This window comes from Caenorhabditis briggsae (assembly GCF_000004555.2).
Source record: "Caenorhabditis briggsae complete genome, chrX, whole genome shotgun sequence".
NCBI lineage: Eukaryota > Metazoa > Nematoda > Chromadorea > Rhabditida > Rhabditidae > Caenorhabditis > Caenorhabditis briggsae.
Window position 1 is genome coordinate 1,743,638 of NC_013491.2, and position 13,680 is coordinate 1,757,317.

The window sequence follows — 13,680 nt, forward strand, 5'->3', positions numbered from 1 at the left end:
GTGAGATTTTCGGAAAGGAAAATGATAAAAGAAAGAAATTTCCATCACTTGAAGCTATGTTGAAAATAAAGTACTCACCTTCGACTGATACAGCTTTCGACATCTCGTAAAAGGCCAGAAAATCTTTCAAATTAACATCGTGATGAATGACTTTGGACTCCATTCCTGTCATTCCTCTTCCTACGTGTTATCGTAAACGTTGAGTTTGTTGATATCCGGTGCTTCAGGAATCTGTCTTGTCACGCTGATTTGGTAGTCTCGCATTAAACTGCACAGCTTCTTGACAGTGAATGCGTCTTTATCGATACCAAGTACATCGGCAATTCCTTCAATAAGGCATATGACACTCATCTCGACGACTGCTTGCAACTCTTGAAACGGCTCGTTTTCCTGCTCCGTCATCTTGTGAAGTCGGACGGGCAGTTATTTTTTTTCGGAGTTTTCTCTTGTTCGTCCTCAGATCATTTCGAATATTCGTTAGCGAAAAATTTGAGCTAGAAGTGTGTCCCCTCTCTTAGTCTCTTGCCCGTAAACACCAACACGAGCAAATGCAGATACGGCGACAAATGCGCGGACAGACACTACCCAAACACACAGACATACGAGTATCGACTTGAAGGAAAAAAGGTGAATCTGAAGACATTGGAATCTTGGAAGAGCGAAAATTGGTAGAAATATGAAGCTTGAATTTGGAAAAATGAGGATATATGAGAAAAAAATGAACCTATTTCATTCTTAATTTCAACTTCCAATCTGTTCCTTATCAATTTGCAGGCCTTGCGTTTCTACACTTTTCCACATAACGATACCGTGTCGCCCTTAAATCTGAATAAGTTGATAACAGGAAAAATGAGAAAAATTGATACCGGGCAACACTGAATTTTCAAAAACAAAACAGAATTAACACGATTGTTCGAAATCTCACTTTCATAATGCAGAAACCTTCTCAAAGATATCAAAAATTGTATTTCAAAGCTATTTTACCAATTTCCAACAAAATAATTATAACATTGGGACCGTTCTCGGGACATTGGGACCGTTATCGGAGCAATGGGACCGTTGTCGCAATTCATGTGACTAGTGGTCCAATGATGGAACCGGCGGTCCGTTGATGGGACCGGCGGTACGGTTTAGGGACCGTTCTTCCCGGAAAGTACCGAAACTTGTAACTAGGCGTCATGTTGTATTCTTCATCAAATAGCCTTCCCATAATTTTCCTATCATTATCAGTTTTTTTTCAGAATTCATAAAAGTGAAGGGCGGAGTGCTATTATTAAACTCACGTTTTTTTTATTAAACTCACGTACCTTGTTTACTCTAATTGAAGCCCACCTCTAATAGGAGCCCACATGCGCGAGGTGCTTCGAAAAAGAGAAGCCCATGGGCTTCTATTAGACAAAATACGGTAATTCAAAATTTTAGAATTCTGGGAACTTGACAATTTCTCAATTTTTGGATTTTCTAATTTCTACATTTCGGAAATTCAGGTTTTTAGATTTTTATATTTTCCGGATTTTCAGAATTCCTGAATTATAAATTCTGAGATCCTGGAACCTCAGAAAATCATAAACTCGGTTTATTGGGATTTAGAATTGCAGAATGAGAATTTCGAATTTTTCAGAACACCGAGTTCCAGATTTCTTCCATACTTCCGAATTGACAAATTTCTGAATTTTTGAATTAACTTTTTTTTTGAAAATGAATCATTGCGAAGTAGAAGCCCACTCTTTAATTGAAGCCCACCTCTCATAGAAGCACACCTTGAGAAAAAGGTTGAAAAATAAAAGCCCATGGGCTTCTATTAGAGGAAATACTGTAAGTGATAAGGTGTCTAGAAAGCCAGGTTGATTGCCGCGTAGGTCAACCGAGACAAAAAATTGGAGATAACAATATTCGGGTGTCCCATCACCTTTGAACATATTTATACTTGAAAAACGAATGTCAAGAAAAGAATAACCATAAATGTCAATCAAAGCTTGATGTTCTTTTTGTACTGGAAGATTTATGACTTTCCTCTGACGAGTTTTGCTTAGACACCTACCTTTCCTTTGGCTCCACTAGGTTTTTGAGCTTTTCACCAGGTAGTCAAAGATTTCCCTTTATCATAAATCTTCTTTTCAATATCTCATCACTCTTCATATTTTATATTTCTTCTCGAGCAAAAACACAAAAAAGAAGTATGAAAATCTGATCGTAGTAATATTTCAAACATTGCTGCTCAAAAATATCGGAAAAAATCTATGAGATATTTATCGATCTTCCAATCGTTTTTCATTTTTTTTCCTCTTTTTTTTGTCATGGGGAGGGTGTAGATAATCCATGAAATAGAAGAAAAATGACTTCCGAACAATTTCTGTTGCTGGAAGAGAATACGCTCACGCTCCCAGACGTCCATTTCTCCACCGAAATCCCCACTTTTTGTCAATCTGGGAACCCGCAAAATTTAGCGCTCGCTTGTTAATTGACCGACCTACATCCCAATTTTCCTCCTCTCTCTTTTAGAAATCCTCGGTTTTCTGTTTCAAGACAACGACTACACCGATACGGTGTGTTTCTCAGTCCTATTGTCCCGGATGGATTGCGCTTCATTCACAAGTGCATAAGAATAGTAAATTATTGTCGCCGTCGTCTTCGGGTGTTGGTGTCCTTCTCCTCCTGTTTGCAACAATCCCATCCTGAAGAAGTGGACGAGAAGAAGTTGAATGGAAACAAGTGGTGGCATCTCCATTTTCCGGATGCATTTCGTATGCATTAATGTCCTTGCTCCTCTTCAGTTGAACTCTTTTTCCCATTCTGTTTTTCTCAGACGGGGAGGCCAATTTATCGGTTTCACTTGTTCTAAATTACTTAAATTGAACTATCTTAAAATATTACTTCAACCACGTTAAATAGGATAACTGTATTTTCAAAGTCATAGAGCTGCCAAAAGCAAGAGTTAAAACTCACTGTAAAAAAATTAAAAACCAAAAAAGCTGAGGTGAAATTTGTAGATTAAGATATTTTTCTGATGTTGAATCGACTTGATAACTTTGTCGGTCAATGAAACAAATGCTTTGTTTTGTGAGAGCTAGAAATCTAGATCAAACATTTTTTACTTTAAGAAAAAACTGGAAAAATCGCCCAAACTGGCCCAAAACATGCCCTGGAATGAATATTTTTGACCAACTAAATTAGATATGATAGAACTCGATGAGCACTACAAAATACTACGAAATGACACTTTATGGGACATTGTATCACGTCTGTGAACAAAGTTACAAGCCAGCCGAAAAAACCGCCAGGACCCGGCCCGGCCCGGATTTAAGGCTTTTTGACTTGTAACTTTGTTCACAGGCATGATACAGTGTCCCATATAGTATTATGTTGTAGTGCTCGTCGAATTCTATGATATGTGATGTGATGTAGTTGATCAAAAAATATTGATCTTAAAAAAACTATGACAGGGCCCGTTTGCAAGTATGAAAATACCATTTACCAGTTTCCTGTGGAATGCCACACAAACAAAGGTGACAGATTAACAAATGGCAACACTAGTGAGTGTCTTACGCCTATCGCGCACCAACTAATGACTATGCAAACGTTCCACGATCTAATCCGCAATGTTAACATAACATTTGTATCATTTACTGTAGTAGCTTCCGGAAAACCTCTGGATTTTTTTTTGGCACTCTAAAAGGGCTAATAATGCTATCTTTTGAATTCTATAGTGTTCTATTCGTTTTCTAAATAAACTATCGTCTTCTTTCTTGCGCCCCTTGAAATCATCGTTCCACACCCGTTTATTCGAATTGTCAGTTTGACAGACAGGCAAAACGAGGGCACAAAAAAACGAAATCAAAGAAGAGTGAATGTGTCGGTGTCGACACATGGATCTCTCTCCTCCCGTTTTTCTCGAAATTTCATTTTAAATTGGCCGTGATTTAACCGTAATCCACACATACAGCTTTTGTTGTAGAACGACAATTAAATATGCTTGTGAGGTCGGATCTCGTCATTTTTTCTAGTGATTTTCTTGTTGTCGGTAAACCACCACGCGGATTTGTTATTTCAATGGTCCCTTGATTGGATCTAATCCCTTCCTTACGAAAACCTCTCCTTTCACCTTATGTTTATCCCCAACGGGAATCTTTTTGTGGACCTTTCTTGCCGAAAATACCCCCGAACCCTCTAATCATGGGTCATATTCTTGTGTTCATTTTGTTTCTCTTCATGTTCCATCTCACCTCTCCCCGTTGTTCCGTTTTCATATATTTTTAGGGGTGATTTTCGGCTCGTATTTCGTGTGCCCTCCTCTCATCCTTACTCTATCTTTAGTTTCCCATAGCCATTAAACCTTGATTAATTACCTTGTTCGCCACCTCCTTCGCCTTGTTTTCCCTCTCCAACACCTCCAAGGAACGTGTTGTTTATGGGAGGTCAGGTAAATAAATGAACAGGTGATAACTGAGAGGTTCCCATGGACCTCATTAATTGATAAAGTCGTGTGGCTGTATTACGGAACAGATTGGATAACGTGTTGGGTTTTCTGCAATCTCCCTGGTTTCCTACTGATCAGAAAAACATTTTGCACAAACCCATTGTTTTGTTGCTTCTGTTTATTTCCTATTTTCTGTATTGGGCTACTGTTTTCCACAATCTTGCAAACTGCGATTTTTCTTATCAATCTATCCCATCATCCGTTTAAAATTCCTGGTATAAAAGCCTGTCCATACAACAATGAAGACATCATTCTTGCTCCCTTTTCATCCTAAACCACTTGATCAAGAAACATAAAAGGAACCTCAACGGCAGCTGCAAACGACTTTCGACCCATATGAAAATGAGAAGCGATATTCGTTTCCTATCGTTTCCTTCTTATGGACTATTGAACAACAATTATGGAGAGGGCTCTTTCTTTGGCTCTGAGACAGTGTGAAAGACTGCCGAAATCTATACGCGGAGCCACTTATCACATTGCTCGAAATAATGTTTGCTCCAAGCCGGTAGATCTGTGAAGACGCACTCTTGCCGGAGGCTGAGTGATAACACAGGTGGGAAATTTCGCACCGAAACCATTTTGGTCATCCGTTTTGTACTCAATTTAGGTATTATAGAATATTTGTTGTGCGGTAGTTTGAAAAATGTAACTTTTTTTCAGCTATTTGTTAGGATTACTGTATTTATTGTGCTTTCAGGCTATTAGGTGAAGATACGAAGCCCGCTTGAACTAGGTTTGAGATTTCTTGAAGTTTTGCTATCATTTTTGTTTTGTCCTCTGGGTCCGGCATACTGTAGCCAAGAGTAGAAGGATACAAATAGAGAAAGTCAGGAGATCCATATTTTCCAAATTGTGATTTTTAGTAACACAGTGCACACTGGCTTCAGCATTCAAACTTCGTTAATATTTTGGATTACTGTACCTAGATTTTTAGAGAGGTTTTCATGATTATACCCAATCCCAGTCTTTCTAATTTTTTTCTCTTCTTCAAGTGTTCCTCTGTAGTTTAATAGCAAGGAATCTAATCCTATCCTTTTACAAATATATTTTTTTTGTTTGTACATATGTTGGTAACAGCCTGTTGTCCTAACTGCTCAGCCCTGTTTCTAGACCCCACACTTTGCACAAATCCCCATGTTCCATATGCGTGGTAACTAATTGACACTATAGACTTCCCAATTCTTAAATCCCTGTCTTTCGGAGCCCCGCATTAACTCTGAGAGGATGCTCTCAAGAACCTTTTTGGTCTAATTATTTGGGTGTACACACACCATGATGTACAACATCATCTTACCGCACAAGACCAGCTGGCCGTTTGTGCCAGCCATCTTGTAGATATCTGCCCCTTATTTCTATTTGAAGTGCCACTGTTACAGTGAGCCGCGCATCAGCTGTTGCTTGCGTTTTGTACAATGTGCGGGCAGAAGCCGTATAAAACCATTTGTATTTTTCCTCTTCTTTTTTCGGTCAGGCAATGTATTCAAAAAGTCGCCACACCTATTTTCCAAGAACACTTTTGCTTAACTTTGCCTATTCGATCAAATAACACGTCTCTGTTTGTCTGTGAATATAATAGTTTTCCTTGTGATCACATCGAATTATGGTCATCTTTTTGAAAGCCGACGAACGAAACTAAATGTAAGCGAAAACCCTTTTTTGCTGACCCTGCAAGTTTTCTTCAGTTTCCTTGTTTCGAAATGAATAGGTTTTAGCGTAATGTTGAAGAGAGCGAGATGAGGTAGGATGACGATGAAAACGCTATACTCTTTTTAATTGGTTTTGCCAGAATAAGTGGAATAAGCATGAGAATGTGTAGGGATGGGGTGGATTCAAGTTCAGTTTTGATGGGTGAAAGTGTAACTCTAAAACAAACAAGATTGCGATGAGGTTCAGTTTTACTTCAGTTACCGTAAACGCTCTCCTGCCCCAAAACCGTTAACTTAGAGCCATAATATCTCATTTACGGTGGAAATTATCCAAAACTGTCCAATTTACAAAATGTTTATCGTAATATCAACAATATTTTGGAAGTTGACCACTTTTGTTATCTTTCACGGAAATTGAGAAAAAATGATTCAAATTAAAAGTTACCGTAAAGCAAGTAATACGAGGGCTCACTAATTTTGAACTTTGAGCACATATATCTCGTTTTTGGTTAGAGATATCAAAATGTGGTCAACTGATAAAATAATTAACATGATATCAAAAATATTTTGTTAATTGATCATTCCTTGACATCATCCACAGGAACTGAGTTAAAATGACTTGAAGTTTAGAGTTAGGGTTGACATTCTATTACGGTTGTTACGTATATTTCTTATTTTCTATTTTCTTCCTAAACAATTTTTTCATACTGTAGTAAAGTTTGTCTTAATGTTTTTCGATGAAATTTTCGTAATTTTTTTTCTCCCCAAACTGATGTAACCATGAATCAGATTCCCGAAAATTGTGTTCTAAGTTTGAGTTGAATCATTTTTTTTCCTCCAATGTTTGAACACACTTTACAAAAATTTTGGAAGGAAAATATTCGAAAATTGTTCCCGAAAATTTTCCCATCGAGACTGTAAACTAGCGGGGATGGATTTCGCCCCGCAAATTTCACTTAATTACAAGTATCATCCCTCATGGCTTGCCCCATCAATTTTCGGATCCCCTTGTCCCGATGTGTAGGATCGCATTGTTTCAGAACCGTCTCCTTTCGATTCCATTCACACTAGCGCTCATAACAAATTGCCAGCTATTAGGAAAGTGTTTTGTACCAGGCAGGCAGTCCGCCGACAAACTCGATACTCCCAACTAGTGAACAACAAATTATTTTTAATGGCAAAAAAGAAAAACACTGGAAAAATATACTGAAACCGTTTTGACCGTCTGATTGCTGGCTTTTCTTGTTTTTTTTTCTAGTTTTGGCAAGAACAGCAGACTCAGCAGGACGCCCAGTTTCAAGTGGTATAATTGGGCAAAGGCTTTTTTCTTATACTGTACAAAAATTATTATTGTCCTGGATGCTAGAATCCGTATTACGGCAAAACGGAGTTCGTCATGCCTATCTGTTACAAGGATATCTCTCTGAATTCAGACAAAATCTAACAAGTACAATTCTATCAGAGTTTCCTGATTGTACTCATGTACTTTATTGTTTTACACTCGTCGAAAAGAGACAAATAAGATAAGTGAATCAACTTTTCCTCTGCACTTGTGTTCCGTTTGATCCCTTCTGTTCTTTCTGTTTTTTCCCAGACGTTTTCACTATTTCAAAAACACATTTTAGAATCTTTTTTTTCTCGTTTACCCTACACTTTCACAGTTAAAGTATCTTTCCGTCTATTGTTCTTGAAAATTGTTTGTTTGTAGAACTATCCATGTATTTGTCAACTTTCAACCCTCCAACTTTTCTATCAAACAATTTTTTTCGCGTTGTCACAAGTCTAAATCCGTCTTGTTTCTTTCTTATCACGCTTTTTTTTGAATCGAAATGATCCAATTACAGTGAGACGCCCCGCAACGTCTTCTATCATTTGACAAGGTGAGTTTTAATTTTCCTTTGTCAACCTAACAACAGGCGGAGGACAAATAGGATTACAAGATTTGTCACTCAGGATTTCATATAGTCCAAGAAGCGCCTGTTTTCGAGAACCTTCAGATGAAATTAACATAAGCTGATGACAAATTGAGCAGACGTGGAACAGCTTTAAGGGTGTCGTTTTAAACAGGAGGGCATAGGAAGAAGAATAGAAGACAGGTAGAAAAATGCGGTGACCAACCCCAAAAACTCAAAAACTTGTGCATACAAAAGACCATCTAAAAAGGATCGGGCGCGCTTTTATGAAACATACATTATTTTTTGAATAGAGCTGACAACACTTGTGCATCTGCTCGGCGGTGGCCACCCATACACCATTTGTGTGGTGTCGTCGCAAAATTGCAATATCGGGAAGTAAAAGTGAAAGAATGGGCTACACGACCCTCATTTCAACATGACCCGACGATGCCAAATGACACGTGTCGTTTTGGAAGCAGAATGAGGGCTTGCGATTTTGATTTACTTGTGTTTCGGGGGGAAAAGGGGCCTCTCCTTTTCTCCGGAACCGCTGATTCACGATGCGGCGCCATCTACATTTCCATACACCTTTCGGTCCTTCTTGTTTCTTTTTATTCAAAAACAATAGAAACCAAAACCAAAGAAGACCAAGAAGAAGAAGAAAGTGGTCATTATTTTAGGCACCTTCTCAGATTTCATCTAGATATCTTATGTTATGAAAAAGAATAGGGAATGGACAGCGGATAGGCACCGACTACTTCCGGCTACTTTCATTTTGTGATATATTCCATTAGCTCAGTTGGCGATAGCTATGCTGATAATATATCTGAAGCCGCATTCTTGAATATTTTTACTTTTAAACTTGGCCTAACTGTTTTAGGTGATAAACTTTGTTTTCTTTCTTTTTTGAATGAGTTAGAACTGAATTTGTTCAATTACTAGGCAGTTTTTCAAATACTAGGTAACGAAAATAAGTCATTTTCAGACTGTATATCAATTTTTAATTTTGATTCTTACTTAAAGGAGGCGAGACAGCAAAAATTTCGGGGGACAGTTCGGGGGACGAAATCGCGCCACGCTTATGTAGACGATCGGTCGTCAGGCGCCTGACGACCGTAGCTCAGCCGGTAGCGGCGCTGTACCCCTGAGCTGCCTGTCATGAGTTCAACCCCTCATGGGGGTTCTCTATGCAAAATATCAGGAAAACTTTTTTTTTGGTGTCTGGCCTCCTTCAATGAGAAGAGCATTATTTTCCATAAGAAAATTTTTTTTCAATTTTCACGCTTTTTTTGATTTATGAGACAGAAAAAATTTCCAAACAGATTTTTCGTCCAATCTTAACCTTCAAAACTGCCAAAAACCAAAAATCTCCCATTTTTTCCAGACTGTCTTTGTGTTTACTTGTAACTGATGGCTTATTTGCCAATTACCCACCCGTCCCACGCAAAGGGATCGTTCTCGAGTTTCGCTTTTTTGGCACACTGTCATCCTTCTTTGTGTGTCCTTGTTTTTGTCGGCAATTAGCTAGAAAAGGCGTCATTGTTTGGATATATAGACCACAAAAGCTGCTATCGCGCGGGAAAACGCCTAATTGACAGTAACCTCATGTGTGTTTCCTGTAACCCTATATATGTAGTAATATAGAAAACAGTTTGCCCTACCTGTCTGGCGGCATTTCCGTTTTTGATTTTCGGCACCATTCATATCGCTTTTCGATGGTTATCGGATCTTCGTTCTCTTTAATAGGGCATCCCTTTTTTCTTCTTCTTCTTTTCTAGTTGCTTTTTTTTTGTCTTCACGTTTTATAAGTGTGCCTCCTATGTATGTTTTTCATCCTTCATAGCCCTCGCGCACTACTAACCGTTCACGGGCACTTTTATAGGCTTTGTTCTTCTTTTCACAAAAAAAATGGGCGGCAAAAAGAGTGCCGACAAGTCTGGTCGGATTCTTATTCAATTGAAACCGAAGAAGAGTGGATGTGAGGAGATATATATGTCATAATTCGAGAACCGTTTTTTTTCTTGCGTGATTTCTCGTCTACTCCCTAGAGGTGTTCTTTACACATGTGGTGGATGTGTGTATAACATTTAAGACACCCCTCGCTATAAAAAAACTATTCTGCTCTTGGCATTTTGCCATCATTTGAACTTTTAGTAAAGCTAGGAAATTTTAGGATGTGAAATTTGGGGTAGCCTCAAAAATTTGCAAAATTGGAAAGAGACAATCATTTTGCTTTTTTTTTAGTTTGAGCCACAGTAACGGCTGAAGAATCTATAATTTCACCGATTTTTTTCCCAAAATAGTCTACGTTAAATGTCAAAAAAATATAGTATCCTATCAAATAAAATAAAGAAAAATTAGGCCTTATATAAATTTGAACCTTAGTTTTATATTTTAAATTTTCCCATTTCAATTTTTGGAAGTTTTGGCACATCTTGGTTTCAATTGGCTTATCTCAGTTGTATGACATTGTACAAAAAAGTGTTTAACTAAAAAACTGAAGCTTAATTTTTATTCCGTAAATCTATAAATTTTCACTCTTGTAAGATTTACTATGTATACTTTCAGTATTTATGATGTATACTTTCAGTCATCAAAATTTGATTATTTCCCACGGAAATTGTGTGTTAGTTTAAAAACGGGTTACTGTATGTTAAAAGCTGATATTTCATTTTTCCCATTTTACACCCCATCACAATTTAATAACTATGTTCCGCCCAGCTCATTCTTTTTGAAAACATTCAAATGGCTCTATTGCTATCTGTTTAATATAGGTTTTAGGTCCACATTGACTCAAGAAAAAGGCAAAACATCCAAAGTGTCAAAAAATGGCATGCAAATAGAGCCAACGTCTTTTCCGATGATTCACCTTTGACAGAACCATCATTTGTTGGTGACACCTCGGGTGAGCCTGCCCACACCATTTGCTCTCATGAGCTCCTCTTCTTCAGTTTACACATTTGAACACTTTGGTGGTGCGATATAAACATTTTCAAATATTTTTTTTTCTTGGAGCGGGGATCTTTCGAACATCTCCTTCTTCTCGAGAGAACCCTAATGTCCTTGTAATGCGTCACACCTGATGTTGTGAGAACAGGAGAGAACTTGTAAGCACGGGAAATAGTCTAACCAAACATTTCTTCCCAGTTTTCTCTGAACACTTCTTTCTGCTTAGTCATTTTATGAATATGTCAGATGCCATAAAAAAGTTAAAACACCCCAGCCCCCAGCCACCTTTTCCCACCTACTCGAAAAGTGAAAGAGAAGATATAGCGAAAGTTTGGGCAAAAAATGTTGAGAATCTTTTCAGTGTTCAATTCTTCCAGCAAAATTCTTCTGAAGATTTAATTTTTTCTAAAGTTTCGTTCCCACTCTTTTTTGTCTCCTTTCATTTTTTTCGCCATGGGAAGGGTATTGCAGCCCTCCTCCTTCTTCTTTCCCGCGTCTTCAGAAGAGGCTCCGCCCCTTTTACTCCATTCTGACAAGAATTTGCAACGCAGACAATCATATTTCCAAATAGTATTTTTTTGTTTTCCATCATTTTTTCTATTTTTTTGAATCAAAACTAAAAAAAAATTCCAATTTCCTCTGTCTCCCCTTGATACTTCCGTTTCTCCTCCTCCTTCCATTTGTCCGAATAATTTCCAAAGCTCTATAAATCCCCATTCCATACAACACCAACCTTCGGCCAATTACATGGGTCGCGCCATGCCGCCGCGTCCAGAAGTACTGGCTATAAGAGGAGGTGCCAATAATTACGGAGTAGTGCTCTGCTATCCTTCCCTTTCAAAACCAGTCGGCTTCCGTCACCTCTCTCATTAGGCAGGCCCTTCTCACTAACCATGTCGGAAAAAAAGGAAACTTCACCATTTGTTTTTCGCCTCCCCCTTTTTTTGCATATCCGCATACTGTCCACTGTGACATTGAAACGTGTTGTCGTCAGGAAGCTGAGGTGATTTATAGATATGTGCCTTGGTTTCTACTTTTACTCCTTTTCTTTTCCTATTTTCTTTTCCTGTTTCCTCATATACAGATACTCATGTGCCTTTCATCCCACCATATTCGATTTTCGCTTGATCGCGCAGCGCTTTTGTAAGAAAGAAAGAAATCAAGGAGAGATTGGTATCTAAATTCTCCGTTCCCTCTAAGTATGTTCCCATTGTAAGGGTCCAAGACAATCTGACCTCCTCCTTCAGGACAGATACATTGAACCTGTAATTAACCAAGGGTGGCAATTGAGCATGATGTCCCATCCGTCACTAAAATAATTACCCCATCATACTGTATAGATGTATACATGACTAAACAATGACTGAGGAGCAGAATCTTTGTTGAATTGTGAAAGAAGATCTCGATGGTCCTAGCAGAAGCAATAATAGTTTTGATAATATGAAATGGATGCGACGAGAGGAGGGCAAAAGGTGGAGTAGGGTTCCCACTTGCGTTTTGAAAATGGCCCTACCAGATGGTTATGAGGGAAAACTGAGTGTGTACGTGTGTGTGTGTGTGTGCTCATAATCATCCATTTCGTTTTACTCCACCCTTCCACATCTCATCTCACGCTTGCCTCATCATGAGTTAAATATAAATAAGTGGCTTCCACCCGAGGTAGGAGGGCACTTTTCGCAATTTTCCCATCCCCAGCTCGTAATTCACCCGATGATCCTCACCACCAGAAGTTGCTCAATATATTTTTCTCACTCTCAACAATTTTTCAATTCGCCAGAAAGCTTTTCGCCGATTTGAAAAATTTTTCAGCACGGATTTTATATTTGTGAGCCTTTGAGAATCTCGAATTGCCTCATCTAGCTTCTGAACTTGAATTCAGGGCTTTAAAAAACCAAAATCTCATTTCACATGCAAAACTCATAATTCCCGATTCGGTGAAGTCTAGAATATTCTAATTCTTATTCAGGTATTCTCGATTTCTTGAACCTTTCTCCAAAAACTGAAAAAAGTTCAAATTCCTAAAAAAAGCTTTTCGACCAAAGAAGTTTTGGTGATCCTTGGATATTCATTGCGAATTCTGTGAGCTCCTCAAAACCTGGTCTTGCGCGAAAAATGCGGTGGGCACTGCTTTTGTCTTATAAGGTGAACAAGTTCTCACATTCTGAATTCTTAACTCTTTGAATTTTCAATGATTCTGCACCTTTCCTCTCCATCCGACTACAAAAAAAACTTGGATTTTCGGAAGAACTCGTACCAACTAATCCAAAGGAGGGTCCCCGCTCATCCGTTCCCATGAAGAGCCTAGAAGAAGCCTTAAGACTCTTTTATTCAAGTTTCTTTCTCACTATAAATGTGTCAGATTGAGAGTATCCGTTTAAATTGGAAAGGAGAAGAAGAGGGGGGGGGGGGGGGGGGGCGGGAATTGGGAAAAGTGAGTCGGCCACCAGAACTTTTACGCCTTTTTCGGTGATGTTCTGTCTCTTCTTTTTCTGTTTCCCATTTTCCAACATCCCACCACATCCTCCCCTATCTTCACTCAATCTATCCATTACTTGTCCCAAAACTAAACGGGCCCCATAGCCCATTTTGAAACATTTTCTCTAAAAGACAAATGTGTTTTTTTTTGGAGAAACAAAAAAAGGGGGGAGAGAAAAAAGACGAAGTTGAAATTAGTCTAATAAGTATCTCCGACAATTTTGTATCCTTCTTCATA

The 13,680-nt window shown here is 38.5% G+C and overlaps 1 protein-coding gene across 1 annotated transcript; it reads right to left on the reverse strand.

Moving 5' to 3' along the window:
* Positions 1–180: 180 nt before the first annotated feature.
* Positions 181–402, reverse strand: CBG16203 (the record flags this gene model as incomplete). Its single annotated transcript, XM_002643478.1, has 1 exon — positions 181–402. The coding sequence occupies one exon, from the start codon at positions 400–402 to the stop codon at positions 181–183; it is 222 nt and encodes a 73-aa protein (XP_002643524.1).
* Positions 403–13,680: the final 13,278 nt, after the last annotated feature.